The following is a 26,858-nucleotide window of genomic DNA, read 5'->3' as shown; positions in this document are numbered from 1 at the left end:
TGTTATAGAATTTCAGGCCTACAACTTACCCTATTTCAATCACTTTTTCTGAGATGCTATACATTCCATCTGTCCCTCGGAACTATCTATTATGAAATTTCAAAACTTTAGGAGTAGAAATTCGTGATTATGGTATCCAAAATGTATATTATTTCAGTTTCTGGGAGATTTTAACAGTATTTCGAGAGAACAACGTTTCTCGTCCACATTCCGCAAATGGCTGCCTTACGAATGCGCTACACGGGCATATGCGCATGCGCCGGAACGGACTATATTTTATTGACGGAGATCGTGCAATGTTTGTAAGTATACGCTGTATGAGGAGTTGCAATTATTCGATAGATCAATTAATGAGTACAATTTTTTAATTAATTGATAATTATTGGACGATTGTTGGTAAAATGCCGGGAAAAGACTTAATTACGCTGTTTTTTGACAGTAAGAAGAATGCAAACTGTATTCTTGAAATTGAAAAGGCCCTTTTGGTAAGATAGAATTTTGTTCTAGACTTACTTCAATTTTATAAATGTAAACAATAACTTCAATTAAAGATCGCAGTTTTTCTTCGTCTAATTACTGTAGATTTTATTAAATACTTCATCTATAAATTAGTTTTTATTTAAACTGATTATGTTTATTGCTAACTAATCTTTAAAAAAAACGGAAAATCATTTAAAATCAAAACAATTATAAAATTTACTTTCATTGATTTTAACTGTCTAAAAGGAGTGTCTTCTATTAAAAAAAAATAACTGTAATGATTTCTTTATTTAAATCGTATTTTTTTAATGATTCTACAAAACTTAAGTTTATAATTAGTAAATTTTATAATTATTTATTATTAATATAAAATTTTTACATAATATAAAATATAATATTATATAGTATAATTATTATATAATATAATTATTATATATTATAATTAATATATATTATAATTAATATATAATATAAAATTATTTATTATTAAATAAAAAAATCATTAGTTATTTTTTTTATTAAAAAACACTCTTTTTATGTTGTAATTATTACTAAAAAGAAATAATAATACATTTCAAACCATTTTACTGCATAAACTTTGTTTTATATTTATACATAATCTATGTAAATGCATGATTCAAATTGGTTGATTAACTTCTGAAAAATAGTAAAGTTGAGAAATAATTTTCACAGAATTTTTTTTTTTTTCTTTTGTAACATTTTCAATTATATGATAATGTTGTTTAATACTTTAATTACAGGTTGACAGTTATTTATATTCAAAATTACTTAATTAGTCAGAAAGGTAACCTATAAGAAGGAGAGGTATATAAATTGTGACATAAAAGAAATAAAATCAATATTTAGATTGATAATAATAAACAACTAATAGTTATTACCTCTGATATAAACTGAAAAGTAGTTCTAATACAGCAAATAATATTGATCTTTAAGTATTAAGGGTGCCGTGTTTTAGAAAAACCAATTAATAGTCTCAACATTTTCAGCTATATTTTTTATACATTGTGTCATATAAATCAAAAGTATAGAAGTATATAATGCATGTTTTGTGTATGATTTACTGTCAAATATCATGGCACCAGTGATCAAAATTGAACTTTTAAGTCAGATTTGGACAGTTTCTGACAATTTTCGATGTGTCATGTCAAAAGCCTGTTTTTGACTTTAAAATTGAAAAATATAAAATTTATTTCTAAACTTAATATAAATTATGACCAAACCATATTTTTAATAAAAATATATTTACTTGTTCATTCGAAAAAATTTCTTGCAGAGGCCTGTACTTTTATTTCATTTAACTTTATATAAAGGGACGGGAAGGGTAAGGAAGACAGAAGGGGATTGTAGCGTATCTACCACTTCAAAATTACTACTACAATTCACTAGTATATAAGACATGTTAACTCGACTCTATGTTGGGGTACCTTTTCATAGATGACAGTTGACATGGTCGATAACTACTCTCCCCACAATTGGTGACCTTCGAGCGTGATGTGAACACGCCTACCTTGGCAGTAATGCCCACTTCGATATGAACACGCCTACCTAGACAGTGACGCCTGCTTCGATGGATGATCCACATTGAAAAGTTGACTTGCGGCTTGTGACTGCGACATTGTCCGCCTCCTCACACTGTTGCTACTCAGTCTTGTCTCGATCACACACAACGTCGGCTTGCATACACTCGACTGCTAACGGCAACACGGGAGCGACTACGACCGTGAAGTTAATACACCTCTCACATTTCAGCACTCAAAATATATACGGTGATCTTAATACAGCTCTCCCGGCTTCTCACAAAGCAGCAATGAATCAACTAGTGGTATTCGTTCATCGAATTCTATCACAGATATAATTCTAGTGGGGGAATACTGTAGCGTATCTACCACTTCAAAATTACTACTACAATTCACTAGTATATAAGACATGTTAACTCGACTCTATGTTGGGGTACCTTTTCATAGATGACAGTTGACATGGTCGATAACTACTCTTCCCACAGGGATGTTAAAATATATCAATATTGGTTTCTGAATCATTAGTTATTTCTATGTTTTGTTTGTTTCTGAATTTTATGACCTATTACTTTTCTTCCTGTTTATGAAGATGAATACACTTTATTATTTACTTTTTCAGTCAGAAGATGAAAACTGTATTTTAGAAAGCATAGAAATAGTTAAAGAATTAGTTACTCAGATATTTGAAAGAAAAATGTTACAGGAGTCTTTTGGGAAAGGTGAGGCATTTTGAATACATATATCTAAGTGCATTTGTTACCAGTGCATATGTTATTATTCAGATATCATTTTAATTTGTATGTGAAGCATTAAATGAAACTAATGAACACTGAATAATCATGGGAAATTCAATCTCGTATACGGTGGAACCCCAATTATCTCACGCCCCTTTGGTGTTGGTGCAAGTATTGACATCAACAATGTTAGTAGTAGTCTACTCTACCTCATGCCAAAGCTGAAGATATGCTAACTAAATGCATTGAGTAGTTTAAAAATCAAGATTGAGCTGATGATGATGATTTAATGTTTGTTCTAGCATCCAACAATTCCCAATGCTGGGAAATTGATTTTTAATGTAGGTAATATTTTGTACCCTGTGGTTTCTAGAATCCATGCATACCTATTTCTTGTCTAAACTTGTTCTTTTGCCCCTACTAGTTAAACCACTTTCTACATGTTTGTCTCTTTGCATCTATCATTGGCACCAAGGAACTTTCTATCCTTTAGACAACGAGGAACGATATTTGTTTATAGAACCTAAACAATAGTTTGTCTGCTTCTGTATTTTCATTTGTTCTTTATTCGTGTTTTTTTGCTTTAGTCTACATAGCAAGTATACCCTATCTTTTTTCGAAGCTGATGTTACCCAATTATTATTGTTAAAGGTAAATCTGAAATATGACTTCTAAAAAAGACATTAAGCATAAAGTAAAAATGCTTAATTATAACTGAATGCATAAGCATAATTATAATTAAGCATAATTTATAATTGAAAAAATAAAAGTGTTTTTGGAAGCTTTATTAATTTAATAATGCTGACATTAAGTTTAAGAAATCAAACATATTATTTATTTTTCTCACAGTTTCAGATGCCTGACCCTATTGTAATGGAAGATAGGTGACTGCAAACTATAAAATAATTCTATAAGTTTAATCCATGGAATAGTAGAAAATTTGATTAGATCCCCATAATTTTTTGTATTGTGCATGATGGAACTTGCAAGAAATAAATATGTTTCTCCTGTTCTGCTCATTTATGAAATTCTAGACAATATTGTTCAAAAATAATGTGAATATTTATTGCTCTACCCAATGCTAGAGTGCATTATGAACTAAAAAACACAAAGCTTTTTTAGGAAAACAATTTATTTCATCCTTCTGCTCCAATAATCCTGCTCATTTTCCAGTTGTTATACAGATTTTCTCATAATGTACTTTAACAATCCTTTTGGTTTGAAGACCAATCTATCCCGCTATGCCAATTTAGGTGGTATAAATTTCCAAAATGTTTTGTTGATATGCGTTTCATTCATTATTTTTCCCCCATTAAATTTTGAAAAATCATTGAATGGGCATTTGCTCCAAAAATAAATTTGTTCTGTTGTTACTATAAATGGTCCTAAGGCGACTGTGTCTAGCAGTAAATCATCTGAAAGTAAGGCAGAAAGCATCTGTAGACTTAGGATTTACAAGTTCATGGAAAATAGCAGCTCTATCCACTCCCAAATAAATTCCAATAATTTTGAATTTTGCTCAATCAGTGACTCAGTCTATTTGCAAAAGTAAAGGTTCTCTTGTCAAATCTTTAGCTTAAAATCACTTGCAAATAGTACAGTTGAAGAGAAATGCTTTCCTAGTCTTAATTATCTAAAACCTTTCTCTTAATATAATTTGCATTATTTGAATTCATGCATGGCAATTTTTACCATGGAAATTTTAAATCACTAACTCAGTAAATCCACATTTTTCAGGTAATAATATGGGATTTAAAAAATTTTATCATCTCGGTTAAGTATTTTCATTTTTACAAGCAGAATACCTTTATCATTTATAAGAGTTTTGATATAATTTATTCTCAAAGTTTTCAATTTTAGACGATATTAGTTTAAAGATTTTACTTTCCTCGTAACTGACTTTGCAGTTATTTGCAAATCTATAAACTCATGCAAAAAATTCTAATCATTTTATCGTAAATTGTTTTATAGTTTAGAACACAAGGAAGTGGTGTATTTTCATAGATCAACTTTCTCTATTTTTGTCTTCTTCCTGTGCAGAAGAGCAGGGTATTTCACCAATAGGACATTTTTCCGGGCCTCTTCCTAACCATGAGGTGCCTTCCCATTGAGATGGAATCATTTACTTTGCCAAACATCCACACGATAAAAAAAAATTCAGCAATATTGATTTTGCCAGGGACACATTTCTGAGGCTGGCCTCGTCTTAACGCCTAGATTTTTTAAACCTATTTTCAACACAAGCAAACCAAAGACCTTGCTCTTTTATTCACCAAAGAGCTGTTGTAGAATTAAACCGAAATGTTACTTTTAAGTCTGGCAATATAAAAGCTTAATGGAATTCATTAGAGTAGAACGTATACATCACGGCATTAATTCCAATTTCGTATCAATGTCCGTTATATCTAACTATGATTAAACAGAATTTCCTGTCAGTAATTTTCCTACAATTTTTGCACCAATAATTCAATTTATGTTTCTCTTTCAAAGGAATCAGTAAAATATATTTAGTTTTATAAATTCATTTGAAATAAATTCTTAATTTAAAGAACAAAACCACAAATAATTTTTAGAGAAAACTTCGAAACTGCAAGCGAAGGTCTGCCTTTAGTTAATTACTTCAATTGAGAACATGTCATGTTCATTAGGTTTTGTTTCACTCCTCCCAAAGGACATGTGTGTAACTGTTTCATTTATAAGCAGCGAGACTCCAATTTGAATCATAATATTTTTACTGGCGTAACTACTTTGAGATCCAGAATCCATAGTGCAGCGAATAATTTTTTCAAGACTTTGATACTGAATAACAATGTAAAGAGTCTGTAAATATACTATTTCGCCTTCTCAGAAATTAGAAAGTTATTGGTCTTTTGAAACAATTTTTAGCTCATTCTCTTTTGGTTTAGTACAAATATCAATGTTATTATTTTTACATTGAGAACAAGTTAATTCACTTTTAATGTTACAAAGCTTATGTGACCAGATTTTTTAAACAAGAAAAATATGCACCATTTTTTTTAATAATAATTGCTGTTTATCTTCCAATGGCATATTTTTCTTTTTTTTTTTGACAAAGCATTTCACTGCAGTGTAATTTGTCACAAAAAAAAACTTTTACGCAGTGTTTTCATTACAGAATAAAAATGGGTGAGAATTTCTCACCCTTTCTCAAAAACAGGGTGAGATTTCAAAAAATTACGTGAGATTTCTAAAAATAAAAAACACAAATAGACTTGGGAAAAAAATATTTCGTTAATTATAATAAATTTTTAAAGCATTAAATATTTTTGCTGCATCATTATATGGAAAAGTTCTATATCTACTTTTTCATCAGCTATTCTCATTAGGTTGCTCAAATGCTTATCAGTCAATCTGTTACGATATTTTGTCTTCATCCGGTTTTGGGTGCTAAATGACCTTGCAACAGATGCTAAATTATTCGAAAACAGTCGTTGAACAGTCGACTCAATTTCGAGTTTACGACTACTAATATTCAACTCCGTAGCCTTGTAATTTTGAATCCAATCTAGCAGTCCCTGGAGCAGATGAGGACCGTTATATTAATACTGTTTGTATAAATAAAAAGAACATTTCGTAAGCTGATATTATTTAATTGATGTTTATATTGAAAATATTTCTTCATTATTTTTGCTTTCTATTTAATTATTTTAAGTACATTTGCTAAATTTTTGTGCGAGAAAATTTTTTTTCATTATTTATGTAAATGTTTGGCTTATATTTTTAAGGATTTATTAAAGGGTCTATTAAATATCAGAGAGAATAAATGTCATACGGGTTTAAAGTATCAGCTCTGCTCTTGATGGTGTATAGTGGCTAGGATGTGAAAGAGCAACAGTCCCGGGCATCCAGTCAAAACGAGCATTCAACATATCAATGGAACACACTAAAGCTTTATATCAATTAGCAATTAGATTTAGATAATTACAATTGTAGAATAATTATCTTATTATAGAATGAAATGTTTTAAAAGACAAATATCTGTTAATTTTTAACATTTAATCAACGAAAAAAAAAGAACCAATATTGAAATCTAATGAATTTATTATTTTTAAAGCCTGATAGATTTCAGAATTTTAGAAACACCTTCTAGTTATACTATTACAATCAAATAGGTTTCGATGTCTTTCATCCCGGTCTCATTAGTGATTCAGTATATTTCGATATCATTTTTGTTTCGTTCTTACTTAATATTAATTTGTTTGCGACAGTTAATTTGTATACCTCTTTTACCATTTCGAGGAGTTTAAAAATATAATATTGAGGATTTTAACTTTTTTGTGTGCCACTTTTATTACGTCATCATCACACCCAACGCAACTGTCTACACTAAATATTGCTATGTAGAATGAGATAGTAAAACAAACGTGTGTATATTTAAATTCTTATTCAAAAGTATTAGTTAATTTCTTTTCTTTTTTTTTGAACTGACAATTTCTGTCCTTTTTTAGATATTTTAAAGTGCTATTTAAAACTGCTGCATATCACATGAAAGCGTTAAATATATCATTTGTACAATTTTAGAGTAAAATAAAAGGGAATTCTGATCCTTAGGAACAGATATTAAATAGTCTGATGATCGAATGATGGGGCAAAAAAAAACTTTTTTATCTTTTAAACTAAAAAAATTTTTATTTGTAAATAATTTATTAATACTCAAATTGCTTGAAAGATGATATGTTCCCTTCTAATGACAACAAAGTTTTTTGTTTCATTCAGTCATTTATTTATATTTATTATGTCCGACAATATAAAAAAGAGAAAAAAAATGCATTTTGGGCTTCTGAGGGCCCCAGCTCCGAATAGAACTTTAAAAAAAGAGGGGGGAAAGTAGGATCTGGGGGCCCTTGTCATCTCGGGGCCCCAAGCTACAGCTTATTTAGCTTATACATAAATCCGCCCTGATGAAACTATAAGTAAATTAACTAAGATAGTTATATGCTGAATTGTAGTACTAAAACTTTTTTACCTGAATATAATTCACCCTACAATGGGGAAGAAATTGTGAAGAAACCTCTATAATTTGACGAAAAACTTTTCTAAATGCTTTTATTTGCATAATTGTTTTCTTTCTTGAAAACCCATTTGAAATGTTTAACAGCTTGCAGATTTATGAATTTTTTATTAATAAAACTTATACATTTAACTTCTTTAAAATTTCCATTGTTGTCCTCTTTATTAACAACTATTAAGGTGCTTTAAGGTGATAAAATATCATAATCGCAATTTAAAAATAGACTAATCTGCTTAATCTACCAGAACTGCTTTCAAACTTTGCATGTTAGCAAAATTCCTTCGATTTGCTAGTGTTGGCAAATTACAATAAAAAAAAATTTATATGAAGAAAAGTTAAGATTATAAATTTAAAATAATAACTTTCAAGTTCCAAAACCATGTTTTACTTGTCTAAAAACTCTCGGCAAATTGTCCTGGCGCGTTCTGGTCCCACTTTATCCTTGGTTATATGATGACAGTAACCTGACTTAAGAAAGGATGATATATCGAGATAACAGAAAAGACGCATGGCCTTTAAGCTTGCAACCCTCTTTGTTCTATTGATTAAAAAGTTATAAAATATATTTGAACCCTCTATCAAAACTTTGTGGGAAGTATCAAGTCTCATTGGAACATCAGTATGTGAAACTTAACTGCTTAATTTGTAGACAGTTGATATATAATGCAAAGTTTTGTAAAATTAACTTTTGTTTTTGTAGATACAAGTGAAGAAAAATTTAAAGATTGGCTACTAGCCAGATATGCTGATTTTGTTAGCCATTTGCTTGCTTATTTATCTCAATCCGAGAAAGAAATTCAGGTTTGTCAAGTAGGATCCGTAAATATCAATTATTATATTATGAAATCTAGATTTTTTTGTTTATTGAAATTTTCTATTTTAGATCAAATCACTTGAAGTTCTTTTAAAATTTATCACATTAGAAGCAAAATATCCACTGGCTAATGTTGAACAAGAAGATTGGTTCTTTCCAAAATTATTATTTAAGGTTGCTTATTTAAAATTTTCTTTATATTTTTTAAGCTATTACTAATAAATTTTAAAATTATTTCCTTAATGTTTTTTTTTTCCTTCCAGAAAATAATCGCTGTATTTGTTTCTGAGGATCTTGACCAATGTGAAACGATTAAGCATTTCAAACAGTACTCATCATACGTTGATATTAAATTTTACACTTTACAAGCTGTTGCCAATATCTTATATCAAAAAGAAAAGGTTTGTGCATTTATTAGAAATAGTTCCTATTGCTGTTATAAGCAATGTGGATGAGTTTAAGAATTTTTTAATTAGTATTTATATATATGTAGTATTGTAGTAATTGTAGTTGCAATGCATTAGTCAACATCTAGTATTAGTTGAATATTTTAGTTGATTTTCTATTTTATGAGTAACTCTCCATGCTGTTTCTTATTTATTTATTTTTAAATATAAGAAACCTTTAATTAAATTTTAAAAGAATATAACTGAGGAGTAGGACTGGGCAATATAAGAAATTCTATATTGTGATGCATCGTCAGTTTTGCATCGCGATATAGTATTTTTGAAATTCATTTACTTGTAAGGCGTAGAAAGTCGGATTTCTGTCAAAACTTTGTACTCAGATTGATTTAAATCAATTTATGAATTTGATATATATGTTTTGCTTAAGAAAGATATTAATATTTTCTAAAAATGGTCGCGCAAATAACGAAAGATTTGTTAGTTTAAAAATAAATAATAAAAAAATTAATAAAATTGAAATTTGTCAATATATTTACCTAACAATATTGAAAGACAATTAAGAAACACGATTATGCTCTTTAATAAAACGAAGTACTAAGTGATTTTAAAAAAAGAAGTCGCAATCGCAAACATTACAAATTTTATTGAATAAACGAAGTTGATTGACTAATGTCCAAATCCAAAAGAGGAAAAATAGGTTTTGTTATAATTTTGATATATATAATTTTATTTATAAAAATGAAAACAACTAAAGATTTATAAATTTAAAATCAGTAACAAAAACCCATTAAATTATTATTTTATCCAAAAAGTTTTTAATAAATTAAAATAAAGTAAAAAATAGCCTAACAAACTTAATTACTTTTTAATTTAATTCTTTATGGGCACCTTAAATTAGATTTCTGTTTGTAATAAATTCAGTAATGTAAAATAATACTTAAACATATAATATCAAAATAAATTTTCACATTTAAAAGTAAAAAAGAAAGTTTTGTTTCAAAAAAAAATTTACCTAATTAATTAAGAAACATTTCTTTATATATTCTTTTCAATAATAGATTATGTTCAGAACAAGGTAACGACGGCAATCACAAAGTCAGTCCCACTGAAAATAATCTACAAGAAGCGATATCATGTCGCGACAAAGAAGAAAGAAAAAAACTAAGAGGTGCGGAAACAAACATGCGAGATCACAATATATGTTCTCAAAACTGATTCTGATTCTACCGCTCATCAATCAAAGCCGTTTCGATATAACGATACGAACATCGTCTTCCCCAGCGCGGGTTGGCATCGGAACGTAAGAGATCCTTGCATGTCTTGTATTGCTATATTGTTCGTCTTCTTTACTCGATGGCTTAAATCAGATTTCTGGTGCATCGCCTAGAACGAAAGTCACTGTATCGACCTGTTGATACAGGTGTTAAATCGATATGTCGCGATATATCGATTTATAGCCCAGTCCTACTGAGGAGCTAAAGAAATATTGGGTATTTTTTTTTAAATGTTGGAGATTCCTTTGATATTTTCTTTTGAAGAATAGTCAAGTATTTGAGCAATCTATGACATGTTTTTCGTTAATAATATGTTAATGACTGAAATGACACTAAGATCTTTAACTTTGAAAAGTAATGAGAGGTAATTCCTTGTTTTATTGATTGTTTTAAACTTCTAGAACATTAAGTTAGCATATAATTACAAACATATAATAATGAATACTAATATGTTTTGCAAAATATTTTCATCTAAAGTACCACTGAAATAAATATGAAAGCTTACTAAGAAAAGAACTTAGATTTTAAATCATGAAAGCAAACTTTAATCACAAGTGATGCTAACTCTAAATTCAAGAGTTGCAACAGACATATTTTAAACATCAGCGTGACAATTTCTCATCATTATAATATGCCTAATGATTATTTTCTTGTGTTTTCAACTTTCTTTGCAAAGGTAACTGAATGAAGAAGCTTATCTCATTTAGTCAATTTTATACTTTTTCAATTTTGTAAATTAATGTTGAATGTCATAAAGTCAACTATAAAATTACTTTGGGAGATTTTTACCTGAAATCTATTTTATATTTATTTGAAAGCAAACAAAAAAGTAATAATTTTAGATATAAGTGTTAAAAACATATTTTTTAATGATAGCATTCATGTGGAATTTTAAATTTTCTTCTCCGCTATTTTGAATAACATTAATTTATTTCCGAAACCTGTAAATTCACAAATCAAAACAGAATTCAGAAGGGAATGTTATCAAAATCTATCAGATAAAGTAATGTGGAAGTCTAGACTAAAATCATTTAAAAAATTCATTGTGTAAGGAAACAAAATTTTATCATACTGATTATTATTTATTACAAAATTTTTATAACATTTAAGCAGCTATCAATTTCAAATTTTGAATAAGAATCATGCCACAAAATATTCAATTTAAGGAAACATCTTTGATATGAATATACACTAAGGTTTTACAAAAACGTGTACATTTCACGCATACTAATGAAAAAAAGATGATGCGCATACTAATGAAAGTATCTAATGATTTTTATTCTCATATTGTAAAGGAGTTTTAAAAAGGTATAGCGATTAACTAGAGTTATGTTAAAATGTTGTAAAAAAATATGTGATTAGTTTACTGGTAATCTTAGTAGTTACTTAAAAATAAAAAAAATTATACTTTTGAAACCAAATCAGCAAGTGTATTATAGAATGTACTTTTCATTTGCAATATAATTTACGAACATATTTACTTTCTGCAGGTAAATGATATTTTTCTATCAAATTGTTTTCATCTGTTAACATTATGTTGTCCGTCATCAGAAGATTCAACAACTCTACTTTCTACAGAAGGTAAAAAGTTTGTCAAAATCAAAATCTAACTTACTTCATTGGGACAAATAAGTCAATGCATTCTGTACAAATGAATATATGATTCGTCCATCCTAAAGAGGTTAAATGTTTTGCTGTATTTAGAAGTGGTTTTAAGTAGTGTGCTACAATTTTCAAAATAACTTGTAGTTCCTACTTTATTTTCATATTTTGTAATCTAGTATGCTACTTTCTGAAGATAAAAAGTAATATAGTGTAATTACGCAATAAAAAAACAGTAATTTGTAGTGATTATGGCAATTACTTTTAATATAAGTTTATAAAAAAATAAAAAAGTTCAAACGTAACTGAATTTTTCGAGTCTGATTGATATGTATCTTTGGGGACTTGTCAGTGGACGCAACAAGAATGCCTTTGTGGCCAAGCATTTATAAGAATTTATGAATTATGTATTATTAATATGTTAACTAGTCATTGTGAATAATAGCTAATTTATCAATTTAGCTACATTTTTATCTTCACTTTAAGGAAACATTGGTTATACTATTTCAATTGAGGGGAAGATTTTCTCTCTGTACTTTTCCTTGCAGTAATAAAAGAATGGTAAACACTTAACAAAATTGCAAATGTTTAATAATTCTGGCATTTCTTAAATTTAATATTCACTGTCTACAAAGGGCTAAAAAAATTTATGTTTAAGGAGCAAATTAATTAACAATGATTAAGAATAACATACTAGTTTAAAAATTTTATTTATTTTTTTTTTTTTTTTTATATATATATATATATTAAAAATTTTTGAATATGGGGGTAAATGTAAGTTTTCCAGCAATGTTGTTGTCTAAAAGTAACTGCATTTCAAAGTAGATTGTAGTCCTTACATTAAAAAAAAATAGTTTTAGTTAACTACATTTGTAATAAAGTAGTTAGTTGTAGTTAACTACAAAAGTAATATAGTTTACCCACCACTGACACTTGCTGTATCTGTGCATATATGTATGAAAATTGAGTGAATTCTGTTTTACTGGCAATGAGCAATGTATCAAATAAATAAAAAATACCAAAATTATAAAAGGTCCTTTTTTTCCAGATTTGTGTAGCCGCATACTCATTTCTTTGTATTTTTTTTTCTTTTTCTCGCTTAAGCCTTTGTATACAATTAATATTAATGTAGTTTTTTTTTTTTTTAATTTTATTAAGAATGCTTGAATGCAGCTGTAGGGAGAAAAAGCACCACATAGATTTTTTTTTAACCACTAGGTATTGTTGCTACTGGTAACTAAAAAGAGAACATCTGTCACTTTTTTTTATCTTGGACTACTATGGCAACTTTTTTTAGTTAAAATGCATCTATTTTTTTAAAAAAAATGTGCAATTTTTCCAACATCTAAGTGGATATCTACAAATATATTGTGGTATTGTGAAACGTGTGTAAGTTGACCACTTGTGGTGCTTTGTTATGGAGGTCCACTTGTAGAGGGAGAACAGTCGTTGTGTTTTTGTTTATTTTAACATAGCATATATTATTTTTATGTTTACCATATTATTCAAATATTTTTTACGTATTATCAATAAATTGAAAATGTAATTAAACTAAATGTAATTTAACATGACTTTAAAGTTTGCTATTTGTCAAATATTCCATGAATCTTATAATATGAGATTAGTTACAGAATGAATCACAATTTATTACATAAATTTAAACTGAATTAATTTAAGAAATAGATTTGTAATTTTGTTCGTAATTGTAAATACAATGTGTGGTTTGTAGCCTAAAGCAATGTATAATTTAATTACCATATTTTTAAAGTTCTTTATATAATTATAAAATAATAAAGTTTCACTTTACTCCTTTATGTAAAACATTGAAAGATATTTTTTTAACTATAAAAATTTATCTTAAATTTACTTTTTATTTTAATCAAGATAGTTATGAAAAGTATTTTGATTTTGGAGCATGATTGAGTTTGTAGTTGAATAAAAAAAAAAGTAGCGTGTTAGAAATAAAGTTTTGATTTTCTTCTAAATATGAGACTAATCTTGCTATGTTATAAGTTATTGTATTTCGCAGGTGTGCCGTGGAAATATTTTTTCTTGTTGATATATTTTAATAATTATTCAAAAGGCTACTTCATGAAAAAAGGAAAAATAATTACTTTTCTGACAAGACTATTTCAGCTACTATTTTTTTTTATTATTTAATGGTACTAAAACAACCGTTTTCGTGGATAATTGTAGTAGGAACTTATTTAAGTTATAGTATCTGTTGGAGACAGTTTTAGCATATTAGTTACTTTTTGTCCAGTAATTAAATAAATTTATAAACCATGGATTTTTGCTATTTTAATTTTATGATACATATTTTTTAAATTTTGTTTTGACTTTCAAATATGTAACTTAAAAGAAACTAGTATATATATATATATATATATATATATATATATATACGCACTTTGAAATATCATCATCCATTATATTTTTTTTAATTTCACTAATTTAAATTATTTCATCCATTATACCCAATTTTTTTAGACGGAAATGTATCTCCAAACAGTTGAAATATCATCAACTTAGCGATGCTTTGCTTGCATCAAAATTTGCCCCATTACAGTTCTGTTAAACTAGAATGCCACATAAAATTCTTCCACAGTTGCTGAACTAGAAACCTTTGACTGCTACGGGACTGTGCATTTTGGGAAAGATTGGGGTGGATGTGGAAGAAGGGATTAGGATATTAGCTTCTGTTTTTAAATTCTGTCTTTAGGCTGAATCCTACGGCTCAAGTTTGTTCCGATGCTTTCGTGGTAATTTTTATCCATGTTGACAAAATGTTTTTGTACTTTTATCTTTATAAAATTCTCCTAAAATTAATATATTATAATTTAATAATAATAGATTTTATATTGCACTCTTTTTCTGAAAGCTTTTGTATTCCCATTGAAAGAAATCTGTGAATTATTTTTTCTCATCAAACTAACCAATCACGCATTTTTTTACAATCATTAACAGCAATGTTTATCGACAAATAGTTACAATTGTTGCATTAATGCTAATTTTTTCTATTTCATTTTAACCTTTTATAACATATTTTAATTTTAAAAAAAAGGGTTTTTTTAAGAACTTTTTATATATTATTTAATTTTACTCTTCTGTAGGTCAATATATGATTTTTGATTCAAAATTTTGTACCAAAACATTAAAAAATAAATAAAAAATCTTGCCAAATTGTCAAAATAAATTATTTTTTTCAAGATGATATGTTAAAAAAAGCATTGTGAATAAAATATTTCATAATATAGACACTTTTCTTGTACATATCCTACACTTTATAAGAAACAAAAACTTGGAAATTTTAAGATTTTTATCTGGAAAAATCAGGGAAATTTGAAATCTGATTTGAGTGGCCACCCTGATATATATATATACTGGTTATTCTCTTTCTTTCCTGTACAATTGTTTCTTTAGTTTGAAATGCATCTTTTTTTTCTAGGAATTGAAAAGCCTTTTGTCTTAAAAGAAAAGTGTTTCTCAAAACTCTTTTCAAATGTTTGGGAAACTTTTCTAAAATGTGAGGTAAGGTGGTGTTTCAGGTGCTTGAATGATTATTTTGTTTTTAAAATATTATTTATACTCTAAATCCTTTTCAAATATTGTTTCAGCTTCCACCATCTCTTTTAAAAAAGGTTCTTGTATTCTTACCAAAGAAAGTTATGAAACATTTTTCAAATCCGTACTTATTGACAGATTTTTTTACTGAATTGTATAGCAGAGGTAAGTAGCTTTTTAAGCTAAAAAAATGAAATCATTTTATTCTGGAAACTTAGAAAGTATACTATTTTGTTTCTTATTTAGTGATTTATTTAGACCCACATTATTATTGTGTGCCTAGTTAGCGTTTTTGTTATGATTTAAATTAATGGGTAATTTGGGTATGGTTATGGAATCTTTTTTTTTTTTTTAATCCAAAAGGTTAACATGTTTGCAAAATAAATTCTATAGATAAAAAACAAAGAAAGTAAGTTTTGTATCATACTTATAATTGAAAACATATTTGTGACATTTAAATTTTATTTTCACACAACTAATTTAAGAATAATAATTTTCAATGAATAAAGTAATAAAATATACCATTTTTTTAAAGCTGTTTTTATTTATTATTTTCCAAGAATGTTCCCAGTCAGTGTTAAAAAATTGCAATCTCAATACTTTTTAAGTATTTAAATATCTTTCCAGAAAGCTACAGTGCTTAAATTTCTACCAAATCTCTGAGTAAATTTAAGTTGTTACTTAACTGTTGCAAACAAATTTTGCCTAACAGAGAACCAAGCAAGAGAAAATAATTCAATTTTTATTGCACCTGAAACTTTGAAGCTTTTATAATAAACTTTTATCGCCGCTGAAAAATTATCTATGTATTTTGAAGATGATGTGCTTATACACTTTTAATTTTATTTCCAACAAAATATTTGAATTATTGGCTGCTTTTTGACACGCAAAAAATTTCTTACATATTTATTTATACATATAATTTATTTCGTTGACTATTTTAAGATTTCAACAACAAATTTCGATATTTTTAAATTATGCAAATCTTTTGTTAACTTTTATTCATAATGATTATATGAGCAATAAATTGTTTGTTTTTTTTCCTCTCTCTTTCACACACCTGTAAAACCCTATGTTTCATGTCTGTACAAAAAAATAGTGGTCAGGTTTGTTTTTATCATTTATTTTATTTTTAAATGACTAATTTTTCTCTGCAATCTAAACCATATTAAGAGAATTATTACTTAAGCTCAGGTCTATATTAAAAATAAATATTAACTTAATTCCAGAATTTTTTATTATTTTTTAATTTAAAAAAAAAACAGTTGTGAGTTTTTTCCTCTTTGAGACTTGAAGATGACATGAAAGAACTAAAAACATTAGAGGTTTATTAAATTGACAAATTTGAACAAACTAATTTAGAAGTGTCTTTTCTTCTTCCCTTAAATTTTTTGTTACACTATGATCCTGATTACATCTTGTACATAATGTGATATGTCTTGATTAAATCCTTTATTTCACATTTATGACTATCATTTGCTAATCATAGGTGGTCTAACAAGTTTGTTGGCTCTAAGTGGATTATTTGAATTAATGCAAAAATACAATGTGTAAGTATTTTTTTTATTATTTTGTGTTTTTTGCTGTTTATTTCTATTTTAGTAAATATTAAAAAAAAATTATTTTTTTTTACAGAGAGTATCCTGATTTTTACATAAAATTATATTCTTTATTTGATGTGAATATTCTGAATAGCAAATTCAACTCAAGATTTTTTTATTTGTCAGATCTCTTTTTGTCTTCTACGTAAGTGTGATTTTCTGTATTACATTTTATTATTGGTGAAGATTGACCATTTATCTCTGTTTTAAATTTTTTTGTTGTAACATAATTTTTAAAATAATAAAGCTGTTTATGTACTTGCATGCATTGATTATTTGTGTAATTATATGTATTGTACTTTTGAGAAGTTTATGCCAAATCTTGCTTCACACCATTTTTGAACGAGCGTGTTTGAAAAATATTATGTGAACTTATTATGTTTTAGAATATTTAAATATGTAATTGGCAAATGATTATATTTTAATAATGATAGAAAAGAGAAATTTGACTCATTAAAAAACTTGTTCAATGAGTTCCTGCACATTAAATTAGTTTTGTGTTATGTTTGGTGAGTGGTAATCTTAAACCAGAGATGGTATTAATAGATTTTTCTTTAGAAAACTCTTTTGGAGGCCCATTTTTACATTTCATAAATTTTTTTAGCATGACACAAGATGTACTATGAGCAAAATAAAAAACGGATCACCCAGAATAACTTTTGATCTGATGTTTGAATCTTCGCGTTCTTGGACTCAATCTTAATGACTTGAGGAAGCAACTCCAAATATGCTAATAATTAATTAGTGCAGACGTTATTTTAACTTAATCAGACACAAAAATATACTTTCTCTAAATAAACTTGCATTTTTTTCCTGGCAAATTTGGATTTCTTACCCTCAAAATATGGTCCTGAAAATTAGCTCAGGTCAGCAGCCCACAGTTTGGACCTCTTAATGTCAATTTTACCTTTTGCATATTTCGCCATGTCTCAAGAACTTTTTAAGCTAATTGAAGCATTTTTACACTGTTTAAATTGTTTAACCAAAGACAATTCCATGCTAAAAATAGCTTTTAGTAAGTTTTATTTAATAATATTCCGAAAATTTTTTAACATTTCAAAGAATGTAATTTTACATAGCAAAATACAAAATTTGTGCAATAGTTCGGATTTAAAAATAATGACAATGAATGCTCGTTTCAAAATCCCTTTTGGTTCTTCAAAGTCTTTTTATAATAAATGAGTTTATAATTATATTAGTATTATTTCTATAATAATATTTTTAATAATAAAAATGTTTATTTTTAGCCATTTACCTGCATACCTGGTAGCTGCATTTGCCAAGAGACTCTCTAGAATCTCTTTAGCAGCAAGAACAGAGTGCGTATTAAAAATTGTACCTCTCATTGTTAATTTGTTAATCCGTCATCCTGCATTAACTGTTTTGATACACAGAACTGATATTAAAGGTAAATTGACTTTTGTCATACCAGGTGACGCCATTATTATGACGTCGTGTGGTGGAAGATGAGAGTGGGTGGAAAATAAAAAAGAGTAGAAGGGGTTGCGCTCTTGGAGAGAGCGGATGTATTATTTTGTTTAGATGTGTCCATTCTGAATTTTTGTTAATTTTGTTAATTTTCTTAATCTTTTGTTTTTTATTAATAAATTTATGTTCATTGTTGTAAAAACTCAACAGTGTAGTTTATTACGAGTTGAGAACATCACACGCTCAACTTTCGATAGAACCAGAGCTTGCTTAGAGGAGAAGAGCGAACAATGAGGTAGGCCTAAGCTTTGTTTGAAATCTCAAGTTTGATTGTTAGTGCATGAACTGTGATTTAATGAGAAATATATAATAGACTTTGCTGAGTTTAATTTGAAGAACTGTCTAGTGGAAGTAACTAAATATGTTTAGTATTAAAGGAATTAAAAAAGAAGATTTAGTTTTAGTAGCAAAGGAGTTAGGGTGCACAGTGCGAGCTGAGCACAGAATAGTAGATTTAAAAGAAGTTATTGAGAAAAGTACGCAATATGCATCTGATTTCAATTTTGTAAAAGAATTTATTATCACTACTGTAAATGAACGTCTTGAAAAAGAAAGGCTAGAAACTTTAAAGTCAGAGAACGAAGAAAGGGAAAGAAAGGAACAACAGCGAATACAACAAGAAAAAGAAGCCGCGCTAGAACTTGAAAAAACAGCGTTGGAAAGGGAGAAAACAAAACTAGAATTAACAAAAACGCAACTAGAAATAGCAAAGATCCAGTCTGAGTCTCGGGTGTCGAATACTGTTGGGGGAGAGCAAAATATAAGTAGTTACCCTTTAGAATTGACTTTATTTTGTTTATAAAGTGGAAATATTTTATAAAAGCTTTTTAAGCAATAATTGCACTTGTTTAGTTTTTTCTGATTTCATTGCAAAAATAGTATTGAGGAAGGAACCCCTTTTAAGTGTGTTTTAGATTTACTTATTCTGAATTATTCAGCTTATCCAGTGCTCATAACAGTATTTTTTTCCCCTTTATTTATTTATTTTTTTCTGTTTCACAATGGTTTTTATCTTTGAATTGAAATATTGAAAATTATGATACAATGTGAGAAATGAATTTCCCTTTTAAACAAAACAAAATATGTATTTGTCAGCTATCTCAACACCATTATTTTCTAAAATTAAATTTTTTCTTTAACCATTGGAATTACACCTCTTAATATTTTTTATTAAAAAATTGCATGTCCTGCCATTTTTCTCAACATATTTTACATGCAGAAGAAACATTTCACTAACTGTTAAAGATAATAAACTGTATAAGAGGAGCGCAAACCTTGTCTCTTTGTTCCTATTTCCACACTCGAGCTGAGAAACACACTCTAAAATTTTCCCTTTTTGGAAATTGAGAAAAACTTTTCTGACATTAATTTTTTAAGTTTCTTAGAATTAAAAATCTTTAGTGACAGTACCAAAAAAAAAACATAAGAGAAATTTCAAAAATATCAGAAAATTCATTTTTATCAAAGAAACTTTCATTCGACAAAGATTTTTCCTGTTAAAAAAACAAACTTTTTCTTTTAAGAGAGTTAAAATGAAATTGTTGAAACCATTCTTCTCTCGACAAAAAATTTAAAAAACCGGACATGTGATTCTTCCGCCAATCTTAAGCCCGTTGATTTTTAGTGACGTTCCGCTTCTCAGTAATTTCTAAGCTCTCATTCTCGCACAATAACGACTTCTTTTTTCTTTCTTTTTTTTTTTTGCAGAGTTGTCAGACCTGCTTGGGGGGGGGGGATTTACTATAACATTGGCTAGAATTAATGGATGTGGCAAACAAGAAAGTATAAAATTGATAACATTAAAAGCAATTCTGAAATGGCAAAAATTTAAATGATTGTTCACTAGAAAAAAATGGTGTTTTTCTCATTTTTTTAAAACTTATATTTTAATAAGTAGCAATTTTGTTAAAAATTCCAATTTGTAACAGAATAATTATTTAATCAATTTGATATATTTTTCCTCTTTTATATTCGGCTACACCTAGATCGAATTAATTTCTAATGTGATTATACGGCATTGAAATCTCAAATCAATTATTTCAGTAATCACTTTTCAATGCGCTCAATATCATCGTAAATCCATGTTTTGATCTTATTATTAGCTTTAAAAAATTCCTCCTCTCTGTAAATTTTATAAATGTTAGTTTTGTGCATAAAAATAGCCGCCTCTTAAATATCTTCTGTTTACAAGAAGAAAAAAATTTTCAGATAATTTCTCCTTCTAGCAATCACATGCCTGAAAACTAAATTCTCATTTTATACAAACAATTTATTTTAATCGATTTAAAATATTTCCCCCTCCCAAAAGTATAAGCTAGCATCACACTGATAGGAGTGAAACTTTCTGTATCATAAAAGTAAATAAAATAGTAGAGATGGTTACTCAACCCCATTGACATATGAAGATGTCTTGGAGCCGTCATTTGTTTCTTATGTGAAAACAATAATTGATGTGTCTCAGACGTCTTCAACACAGAGATGCCAGCTTGCTTCGGACAGCAAATAAATACTTTTAAAATGGTAGTTTATCAATTGTAATTCTTGGTTTAATAAATTCAATTTAGTAGATTTTTATCCACCACTATTTCTAAATAATTCGTAGGCTTATATAATTTACCACTTTATAGTAGTTATGTCATGCTATACCTTTTAAAACGCAAGCAAAAATAGTCAAATATTTGCAAAATTTAGTTTGTGTTTATTTACCTTTTTTTTTTTTTTAATAATTATTTTGACATGTCTGGAGCAGTTGGCATCAGTCAACATTCCGTTGCGAGTTGTTGTTTACAGTGCATTCACAGATTATTTCTATATCAAGAAATGATATGTCAAGTGGTTAAACTAATAGTCCATTAGTCCGTACCAACATTGGCTGAAAATAAATGCCCAAAAAGTGTTACTTATAATGTTAAAAGAAAAATATTGTTTTTTAAGTGTACAATGGTTTTTTTGTCTGTTTGTATTCATAAAAACTTTTACAATTTACTTTCTCATTTTTAGATCTTACTGATGATCCGTATGATTTTGCTGCTATTGACCCTGCTGAAAGTAAAGCATTAGAAAGTTCCTTATGGGAAATAAAAGTATGTGCTTTTTTTATGTAAAGTTTTTCAATAAAACTGATATATTTAATATTTTCTTGTTTCAGAAGTTTCTTGTTTGTATGTTCAGCTCTGAAGTGATTCAAATTTGGCTGGAGAAGTATTGTTAATATGTAATTTCTTATATGTAGACTTCTTCAGTCGCAATAAAAAAAAGAAATTTTTCATAAACCGCTATGAAGTTCAAAGAGCAGAGCTTGAAAAATATCTAGACTTTTACTTGTCAGATTATCTTTTTCAAATGTATAATAAAGAAAACATATGAATGAAACTATTCATTTAAAGAAACTTTTTACAGATTATTTAAGTTAAGACTGGTGATAGTTGAAAGAAGAACAACATTTAAAGTATTGTATTGCAAGTGATAAAAGCTATATACTCTCAGTAAGATTATTAATATTTCCTTTCAGTAGAAAAGCTAAGTAATTAAAGTACTTCTTGATCATTTTTTATAAAAAATTATATTCATGTCTAGAAACTTTTATTTTTTAACTATTCAACATTCCTTTATTTTGCTATATATCTTTTAATTCGGAAGATCACTATAAATAGAACAAAAAACATTTCAGTGACAGCCTCTGACTGTTTTTAGAGTGTGGCCGAACAATCCTAGTGGATTTGGCAATAAACAGTTACTGAGTAACTTCAGATAACTTTTCCTTTGGCCGCAAATTAAAATGTGTAATGTGAATGCCGTGACGCCAACAGATTGAATCAGTTTTGTGTATTTATAAATTACACCAATTAATAGCAGCTGGTAAACAAGGAGATGTCGAGGCATGACTTTAATTTCTTACCATTAGTGAATAAACTTTTAATGCTCGTTTCTTCTAATTCACTAAAAGATGCCACTTAGATCATATATCCACTCAGATATTCACTTCTACATTTTATCTGCTAACATATGAGTAACTGTCAGCAAATTCATTCTGAAGGAATGTGTTACTTTTTTTTTACTAATTATTTTTAAAATTGCAAAATTTTAATGTTGAACTGGTGAACCATCAGAAAATTGTACAAAAGTTATGTGTTTTTATTATTTGACCTGATTTTTATCTTTTCGGAATTTTTATTGCTCTTGAATAATAATTTTTTGAACTTAATTGAATTAAATTTTACGCAGTGGGGCTTTGAGCTCTCTTTGGAAGGTGCTGCTTTTCTGTAACTGGTGGCAGCTTGAAACCGCCTGATCCATTGGTACCAACTCGTCTGGGAAGTTAAGATAGTCGGTGCACAATGCTGACCACATATTCACCATATTTTACTAATATTCCTTTCATAAAATTGGATAAAGTGTCATATATATTTGCTATGTATATTTTTCTCATATATATTTACTTCTTTCACCGTTGGTGATAGATACAACCTAAGAAAAAAAATTATGAATTCATATAAACTTAACTATGTATAGATGCCGCGAAATCAAGAGAATGTCTTCTTTCACCAGTGAATGTTAACAATCACATAGCCGCTTTGGTGAAATATTTGTTATATCCGATTTGATATTATATTTATTCGATATTTTAATATCTGCTGAGAAGGGATTAGGATAAACATTAGTGTTCGAAGTACCGGTTAAATGCATACTGAACAGTGACACTTGACCTTTAAAAAATTACATTGATATAGGACATACCAGGCAGTGGCACCTAACTAAATCTGTTATATATTTCGGACATTTACCAAAGGGACTGTGATTGTCAGCATTCACTGGTGGAAGTCAACAACCACCAATTTCGGTCATTCACAATGTTATATATAATATTTCTCCTTTCAATTTTAATAATTGGAATGCTGCCTGAGGAAGAAAAAAAATTTTGTTTGCAAATTTTATTTTTATGTATTATTTAAAGCTGTATTTTCTGATTTTAAAATTAAATATTGAATTATCTTTCTTCTTTGGAAAATAAAGCTAAACTATTGAATAAAAATTTACATTTTTTTTTTAATAAACGAAAAATATTTGAAAGTGAATTGAAAAATATGAGTAAGTGAAATTAGCAAGCATATTTAAACTTAAACTGTTATAAACAGTGTTTTTACTGTTGCAACTGAGATTAAAATGTGATTTTAAAATATTTCAATTCAATCTAAAAGGTAAGGTTTGTTTGTTTTATGCTTGACTGTCAATTTGATTATTGAGCTCTTATTTGTTTTAAAATTATAATTTTTAATAGTTATATTGAATCAGTACTTCTTTTCTAATTGCATTTAGTTAGATTTCATAAGTTCACTAGATGTACTTTATACTTTTCACCTTTGAGAATTATTTGGTTATTTAATAGCATGCTTAAAATTGAATAATAACTTATTTTGTTTTCAAATTTTCCTTAAGACACTCCAAAGTCATTATCATCCAGAAGTTTCTAGGAAGGCCAAGATTATTGATAAAGAGCTGCCAAAACTTGAGTTAGATTTTACAAGTTCTCTAGATATATCAGAGGAAGATGTAAGTATATTTATATATTTTATTGTTTTTAAAAGTCAGTTTATTTAAGAAACGGACAAAAGAAAAGAGCTTGTCAAAACTATAATACAAGTATTTGTCAAAGAAACTTATGTAAAGAATTATTTAACTGTGGAATATATTTATATTATTTACTTAACTGTAGAAAAATATTTAAAATTATTATTAGGGAAAATTATTAAATCAACCTTAATAAAAATTGTATTTAGATTCAATGCTGTAGATAAGTTTATTTGAAATAAGTAATGAGAATAAACAGACTTGTGCATCCTTAAATCAATTGTATCTTCATTAACTTGTAAAGGTAATAAATTTCCCTTCTAAAAATAAAATCTAAACAATTCTTAACCTCTTAGAATCTCTTGGTCTTGTGAAACATAACACAGTCTGAATTATCTCAGTAAGATAACTAGATATGGTTGCATGCAAAATGTTATTCCAATATTTAAATTCAAAACTTTTTACAATTATTTATCAAACTTTTTTCTACAAAAAATAAATAATTTTGTTTTAGTGGGTAATTGATGTAAAACTGCAGCTGTAATTTTTACTGTTTCATTTTAGATTATAATTTTCAAAAATAACATTTGAACTTTTAATGTTTAGGCATACATTTGGGAACAAAAGTTTGAATATTAATATGTTCTTCTGTTCTAACTTTTTCTGTTAAAAAAGTTTCTTAATGGTGTAAATTAATTTATAGCTTTAGTCCTTCTACTTGGGAAGCAACTAATAATAGACTTGGAAATGATTAATTTAACAAACATTAAGCAAGAAATTAAAAAACTGAAATCAGAAGTTTTGAGATAGTCTAACTCAATTCATGTTTCTAACTCAAGTCTTCTCAATTCATGTTTATACTTGGTTATACTTAATTGTATGTAATAATTTCTCTCACAAAAGTGCTTCTATAGCTCAGTGTTTAAAGTAGAGGAATTCCATGTAAAATGTGTGTGTTTGAATCCAATTCTTAACTTTTAAATAATGATTTTATTATTTTCTTTTTATTTAGAGTATACAAACGGTTTTATACTTTCGATAACTTTGTGAAGATATGCGAATTAGCTTTACGTATTATGTTCCTAGTAAGTTTAAGAATATGCAATGCTTCAAATACTACGCTTGGAAATCAATCGGCTAGGTTGTTGCTGGTGAAATTAACTTACAGCCATGTCATTATATGCAAAACTCGTTTAATCCTTATGGCATTAGAGTTATATTTAAGTGAAAATATTGATGTGAATTGTATCAGTTTCAGTATGAAGACATTGAAAAACACTACTTTTTCGTCTTGTCTTATGATTATTAAAGAAGCTGAGGAAATAAATTCATATTCTGCTATTGTCATCAAGAGTGGAATTCTATAATCAAATGTTTGTCACAAAGTAAGGAAATGGAAGGAAACATGTTAGAAGTGAAGCAGGGACAAATAAATATTGGAAGATCCTTTAGATTGGTGAATACTAATTCTTCTTTTTTTTCTGGAAGTGATGGCCGATGTTTTATTTGTCGTCCAAAAGGCACCAGAATAGATCCTTGCTACCTACAGTGAAACAAGGAAACTGATCAGACACACATCAATCACCTATTTGTACACATCAATGGGACTATAGATCAATGTTTATAGAAACGCTTTTGACGTTGATGTGCTTTTGTATGCTCTTAAAAAAAAGAGGTGTTTCTTGGATGGATTTTTCAGCAGTATACCGATCCTAAGCACACCGCCAACATTGGCTGGTTTAAGGCTAAGAAGGTTAAAAATTTTAATTGGCCTGGGCAATCACATGGTCTGAATCCAATAGAACACCTTTTGGAATTCATTGAAAATAAGTCATGGAAGCATTCTTCGAAGGCAGAACTCCACTCGAAACATAGGCAGAACGAAAAATCCACTCGAAAAAGGCTCCTTAATTGCATGCCCAATCGGCATGCTGCAGTCATTAAAACAAAACGTTTAGAGAAATAGAATGATTTTTAAAAAAAATTTAGAATTAAGAATTTTTGCTGCAAAAATAGTTAGGGAACATGTAGCCCCGGCAGATTTAACGTGCACCAGTCACCATTTACTGCAAGGGGAGTCTTCGGCCAGCTGGATTCTAACTCACGTTCTCACAAATGTGAGTCTAGCTCCCATTAAAACCTATTAATAAGGTTAAAGAAAAAGTTTTATTCAATTATTTTTATTTGCCAATTGATTCGTTTTATGCATAAAGCAATATTTTTATTTCATTTTTAACGTTAACGTTATTTAAATTTTTTATAGGTTTTTAGAAAAGAATTCAAAAGAAGTTTCACTGAAGCACATACTTTGATAGAAAATGTTACAACTCAGAAAAATATGTTTGTTATATCTAATAAACATTTTAAATGTTAAAGTTTATTCAGTCAATTTTTTTTTATATATAAATATTGTGAAATAAAGTATTTTATTTATAAGAAGCTACTTTTTATTATTCCCATTAACTTAGAATATGTATTTGTATTAAACATCTAGAAGAGTCTTTGTTAAGCAATTGAAATGAATTTTGAAAAGAATTTCTCATTTTTAAAAAGTTAAACTATTTTCAAGGCCATAAGGAAGTCCCAGGGCTTGATCAAATTTACTACAAAAATGTTGTGTTTTTACTGGGTTTATTTTAAAGGAAATGCATGAATCTGTATATTTACATCTACTTGCAGAGTGTGTAGCGTTTTAAAAAAAAGTGCTTAAAGGTGCTTATTTTCGTTTTTTAAAAGCCCTTAAAGGTGCTTTTTTT

General features: G+C 27.9%; 2 protein-coding genes across 7 annotated transcripts in view; one reads left to right on the top strand and one right to left on the bottom strand.

Moving 5' to 3' along the window:
- The window catches only part of dom (domino helicase), a 92,994-nt gene extending 92,825 nt beyond the window's left edge, over positions 1-169 (bottom strand). For all 5 annotated transcript variants that reach the window (XM_043047444.3, XM_043047445.3, XM_043047446.3 and 2 more), the window contains exon 1: positions 30-169. The gene's annotated coding sequence lies outside the window, so the exon portion shown is untranslated. The remainder of the gene's footprint in view (positions 1-29) is intronic.
- On the top strand, positions 169-26,541 carry LOC107448209 (nucleolar complex protein 4 homolog B). 2 transcript variants are annotated; one of them, XM_043047448.3, is made up of 14 exons: positions 169-302; positions 2,638-2,737; positions 8,485-8,585; positions 8,668-8,772; positions 8,862-8,999; positions 11,770-11,860; positions 15,330-15,412; positions 15,499-15,610; positions 16,935-16,995; positions 17,081-17,191; positions 18,294-18,454; positions 21,535-21,617; positions 23,971-24,084; positions 26,366-26,541. In XM_043047448.3, exons 1-14 carry the CDS (start codon positions 249-251, stop codon positions 26,474-26,476), a joined length of 1,425 nt encoding a protein of 474 aa, XP_042903382.2. In that variant the 5' UTR covers positions 169-248; the 3' UTR covers positions 26,477-26,541. The 2 variants fall into 2 exon arrangements, with proteins under 2 accessions (XP_042903382.2, XP_042903381.2); XM_043047447.3 differs by having other exon boundaries at positions 264-485.
- Positions 26,542-26,858: the final 317 nt, after the last annotated feature.

Source organism: Parasteatoda tepidariorum, chromosome 2, assembly GCF_982258835.1.
Source record: "Parasteatoda tepidariorum strain Cologne lab strain chromosome 2, Ptep-v5.0, whole genome shotgun sequence".
In the NCBI taxonomy this organism is placed as follows: domain Eukaryota; kingdom Metazoa; phylum Arthropoda; class Arachnida; order Araneae; family Theridiidae; genus Parasteatoda; species Parasteatoda tepidariorum.
Note: the sequence above shows the minus strand (reverse complement) of the source record. Positions and strands in the feature narration are given on the sequence as shown.

Coding starts and splice junctions, on each gene's coding strand:
- LOC107448209 (XM_043047447.3), top strand. CDS start 402: ATGCCGGGAAAAGACTTAATTACGCTGTTTTTTGACAGTAAGAAGAAT. Junction 9,000..11,769: donor TCTTATATCAAAAAGAAAAG/GTTTGTGCATTT, acceptor TACTTTCTGCAG/GTAAATGATATTTTTCTATC. Junction 15,611..16,934: donor TACTGAATTGTATAGCAGAG/GTAAGTAGCTTT, acceptor TGCTAATCATAG/GTGGTCTAACAAGTTTGTTG.